We start from the raw sequence: 4,515 nt of genomic DNA, 5'->3' as shown, positions 1-4,515 counted from the left end.
GGTGAGTCGGGGACCGGCCCCTCCTGCCTGCTGGCTTGTCCACGCGCTGGGTTGCTGGCGTCTCCGCCTCGATTGTCGTGGGGAGGCCTGCTCGGGGCTTTCAGGCTTGCGCACAACGACCGTCACGTACACGGCAGAGCTGCTCTGTCCCTAACGCAGGCCACTGGCCTTTCACTCGGGAGCTTTAAAAAAATCCCATCTCTCACTGTTTGGGGTTCTGGTTCTCGAGCTCCTCCCTCAGGGTGGAAACACCTTCTATGTTCCAGGGCAGGACTGCAACGGAAGCAGACCGCATGGCCCCCCAGGGCCGTCCAGCAGCCGAGGGGGTCGTGCTGTGGGAGGCTGCTGGCGTGCAGACCGAGACCCTGGGCTTCCGCGCCCGGAGACGGCAGCCAAGCCGGGCCAGCCTGACCAGGGCTCAGCACACGCTCTGCTCGGAACTGCGGGGAGCCCCTGGCTGGGGGCAGTGAGGAGTAAGTGAGGGAATGCTGAGCCCTGCAAGGACAGTTTGCTCGATGCTGTTGGAAAATGTCTCATCGCCCAGCTGGGCTGGGGGCTGGGGGGAGGTTGGCTCACTGGTACCCCTGAGGTGGCTTTGCACCCACAGACCCTCCCTTAGGCAAGGGCTAGTACGGTGTGGCCTGGCTTGGTCATTGGTCGTTCACCCCGTGAGCAGAGCCCTTCCAGGGAAGCGAAGGGATGGTAAGGACCAGCCTGTTGGATTTCCTGAAGCCTTCGTCTTCCCTGGCCTTGGGGAAGGGGAATTTGGGTTCTGATTTCTTTCTTTGATGCTAATGATCCGGGTAGTTTTATTTTTTATTTATTTTTAAGATTTTTTTTTTTAATTTTTGAGAGAGAGAGCACACAAGCAGGGTGAGGGGCAGAGGGAGAAACCGACTTCCCGCTGAGCAGGGAGCCCAACTTGGGGCTCGATCACAGGACCCCAAGATCACAACCTGAGCCAAAGGCAGACGCTTCACTGACTGAGCCACCCAGGCGCCCCTGATGAACGGGGCGGGTTTAATAGGCCACTGACCTGCTCTCAGGACAAACAGCATCCTGGTTTGTCCAGGTCTGTGGTTTTCCAGCAGGTAGGGCTCAGCACTAAAACTGGGTCCCAAACCAGGACAAGCTCCTCTCACTCTCTTTTTCATTGGAGGCCACTGGGAGAGGAGAGAGACCGGAGGGCAGAGAGGGTCCTCTGAGCCCCCAGGAGCCCAGGGGTCCGCCATCCTGCTGACACGCGTCCACGTGTCACCCACTGCTCTCCTCCCCGGCAGTCTGAAATTTCTCAGACTGTTGCTGCCACCCCTGTGCGCCCATCCCAGGCAACACCGCCTCCCTGGTTACTTTAACGTCCAACACTCAGGACCTAGGGCACAGGTGTGGCCTGACCTGTGCAGATAAGCGTGTCATGTCTACTCCTCAATTCTACACATCCTACCTTCATTTATACAACCTAAAACCTCATCCTCTTCTGAAGAGCAGTGTCCTCCTTCTCTCTGACCTGCCTGAGACTAAAATCTACCAGACGGCCCCTTCCAAGTCCTGTTCTTGTAATACACTCAAAGGTTTTGCAGCCTTAGAAGAACTTGTGAACCTGGATGGAGGGGAAGGAGGGATTGGAGCAAGCGGGTTTGGCCAGGCTGGGACGAGAGCGCAGAGGCTGCATGACCAGTGGTCGGGGAAAGGCAAGCGACGGTGGTGCCCACATTTGCTGAATGAGGAAGCAAATGTCTTTATTGAGAAAATGCGTGGCTGGTGAGATCAGAGGTCCCTGCTCTCACCCTCAGGGATGGGAGACTGCGTTGGTGTGGGTGAAAGGCACAAAACAGAGAGGGTCCCAGGAGGGAACAGGGGGAGGTCTCCGAGCCCGTGCTCCCGCCCCCGAGAGCATCCGGACCAGCCCTCCCGGCGGCCACTGCGCGCGCGGTCGGCCCCTATCTACACCGGCCGCATCTTCATCTCCGACACCTTGTAGCTGTAGTTGTAGCCTTTCCCCGACTTCCAGTTGACGCCGTTTGCAAAGGACTCGTGGGAACCCCGGAGGTAGAGACCATTGAGGTTTGACGAGTGACAGAAACTGTACCACCAGCCCCCCTGGTAGCGGTCCGCACAGTTTTCAGAATTTGAGTCGTTGTCCTGGTCTTTGGTGGAGAAGGGCTGGTCGTTGTGGTATGTCAGGGAATCACCGGCATGGAAGGAGAACGGGCCATTTTATTTGGATCCCAGGTCTAGGCAGGAACTGCAGTGACCGGGTGTTCAAGATGTGCACTGCACAAGTCTAGGGGGTGCCAGGGAACACTTGCTCTCTGGTACAGTGGCCTTGGTGTCCTGTCACCCCATCTGTCCCTGCCAGCCGGCAGGCCCCTGTCTTGGAGGGAGGCCACTCTCTGCCCCGGACCCCCAGGTTCCTCGGCAGGGAGCTCCGGGCACCAGGAAGCAGGAACTCGGGCTCCACAGACATGTGCTACACTGTCACCCTGTCCCCGTCTTTGTCAGTGATGGCAGTATATACCACGTCTTCCTGGACTTTGTACGGAATGTGTCCCATCGACTCCATCGCTGCCATGAGGCATGGGTAACATTTTCTTCTTCGCATGTGGACGGAGAACACGTCTGGCCGCCACTGCTCTCCACGTGAAAGGGGCGGAGCCGGGACAGGAAGCAGGTCCCCTCTGCTCCGCCTCCCAGCCCCTCGGCCCAGGGCCGACACTCACCTGCGCTGCCCCCAACGAAGGCCCCCAGGACCAGCCGGTACTTCTCGGCCTCACCCGCCACCCAGAACGAGCTGTACTTGGCAAACTGGTGGTTGCCCTCGAAGTCCACGAGGTCTACACGGAGCTCGCTGGTTCCTGGGGCAGAAAGGCCGTGAGGGCCGAGCACAGGACCCCCCGTCTGCAGGGCTGGGAGGTGGGAATGGAGGAAAGTGCGCAGGGCCGTCTGAACCTGGGGTCCAGGGATGGTCCGCACGCTCCTACGGGAAGTTCTTGGTTATGTGAGGGACCGTGAAGACCGCTTCCCGCGAGGCCTTCTCCCGCACCCGATTCCCCTCCTCGTGTCCGAGCGCTGGAACACGACACTGTCCTACACCAACAACGGGCATTTTCCTGGAGGGTTGCGACGTCACTCCCAGCCCTGTGTGCTACCCGCTTGGGGGATCCTGCGTGTGGGAAGGTCGGGGCTCCCTGGAGCAGGTGTTTCAGGAGATGGCCAGGAGGCACTGGGCAGGGAGGGGGGATGGCCCACCTGGCGGCCTGCTCAGGACAGCGACAATGGAGGCTCTGGGCAGACGAGCCAGAAGGTAGAGACGCTGCCCTCATCTCGGCCCACACGGGCTGGGTGCTGGGCAGGGACAGAGGACAGGAGGATAGACCGACTCTCTTCCCCGAGTGGGCACCTCCAGGGTCAAAGAAATGGTGGGAGCTAGCATGAGGGCTGGACGTGGAGCCCACCCCTGAGGCCTATGGTCCCTCCTGTCTCAGGATCTAAGCTGCCCGTGGGCCGTGCTTGCCGGAGGCCTCCCCTTGGCACTAATGTGCTCCCACCTGGCGGGTGACACTAAGGCAGGGCTCCTGTGCGTAGGCTTACAGAGGACTAGTGTCTCCTGCTCTCAGAGCAAACCCCAGCAGGAGGAGGGCGGGGTCCTCGGATCCGGGGGCCGGGGCTCAGCTCAGGGGCAGGTGGATGTAGGGGACCTACCCTGGGCGGTCAGGGCGTGGACGTTGTCGTTCCCCAGCCAGAACTCCCCCAGCTGGCTGCCGAAGCCCTGCCTGTACGTGGCCCAGTCGCGAAAGAAATCCACGGAGCCATCACTCCTTCGCTGGAAAACCTGGGGAAGGAGAGAGGGCTTGGGGCCGGGAACCTGCTGGGGTCCATGGCTCGGGGGCCCCACCACGTGGCAGGAGGCGTTGCAGCTCAGGGGGCATTCTGGGAGAGTGCCCGGCATGGCTGTGGGGCCTCATCTCAGACCCCAGGGGTGGACACAGCCCACAGGTGCGGGAGCGGGAAACCAGAGGAACAGAGAGGGTGGGCAACAAGCCCAAAGCCACACAGCTGGAGAGTGTCCTCCCTGCAGGCGGTCGAGCTGCTGTGTGGGGTCCCCAGGCAGAGCCAGACCTCCCCCAAGCACCACTGGGGTCCCCCGGCTCCCGACACGCACGGTCCAGCCCCCGCCGTCCGTTTCCATGTCGCAGAGCACGCTCAGGGGCCGGCAGTCAGGCAGGTAGATGGTGAACCAGCCGCTCAGAAAGTGCCCCCTCGTGAGCAGCTCCTTGCAGGTCCGAGGCGCTGGGGACGGACGCGGGAGCTGATGTCAGGCAGGGAGCCCTGGCAGGGCGGGGATGGGGGGCGTCTGCACGGGACGAGGGGGACCCTGGGCCTGGACAGACACTGGGCTCTGGGCCCCCAGGCGGTGACGGCCAAACCCGGTCTATCTGGCCATCCCCCCTCTCAGGGCCCCAGGACTTCAGGGGACATTTAGCTTCCTGAGGACATTGCCAGGTGCTGGCCGCC

At 61.6% G+C, this 4,515-nt stretch overlaps 1 protein-coding gene across 1 annotated transcript; it reads right to left on the bottom strand.

Moving 5' to 3' along the window:
• Window positions 1-1,718: 1,718 nt before the first annotated feature.
• Window positions 1,719-4,315, bottom strand: LOC100479091 (ficolin-1-like; the record flags this gene model as incomplete). The annotated part of the gene is made up of 3 exons (XM_034653492.1): window positions 1,719-2,855; window positions 3,703-3,832; window positions 4,163-4,315. Coding segments are annotated over 3 exons (660 nt in total), but the record flags the coding sequence as incomplete, so codon positions are not given.
• Window positions 4,316-4,515: the final 200 nt, after the last annotated feature.

Source organism: Ailuropoda melanoleuca, unplaced genomic scaffold (genome assembly GCF_002007445.2).
Source record: "Ailuropoda melanoleuca isolate Jingjing unplaced genomic scaffold, ASM200744v2 unplaced-scaffold9208, whole genome shotgun sequence".
In the NCBI taxonomy this organism is placed as follows: Eukaryota; Metazoa; Chordata; class Mammalia; order Carnivora; family Ursidae; genus Ailuropoda; species Ailuropoda melanoleuca.
The sequence above is the reverse complement of the archived record's forward strand: the minus strand, read 5'-3'. Positions and strand labels throughout refer to the sequence as shown.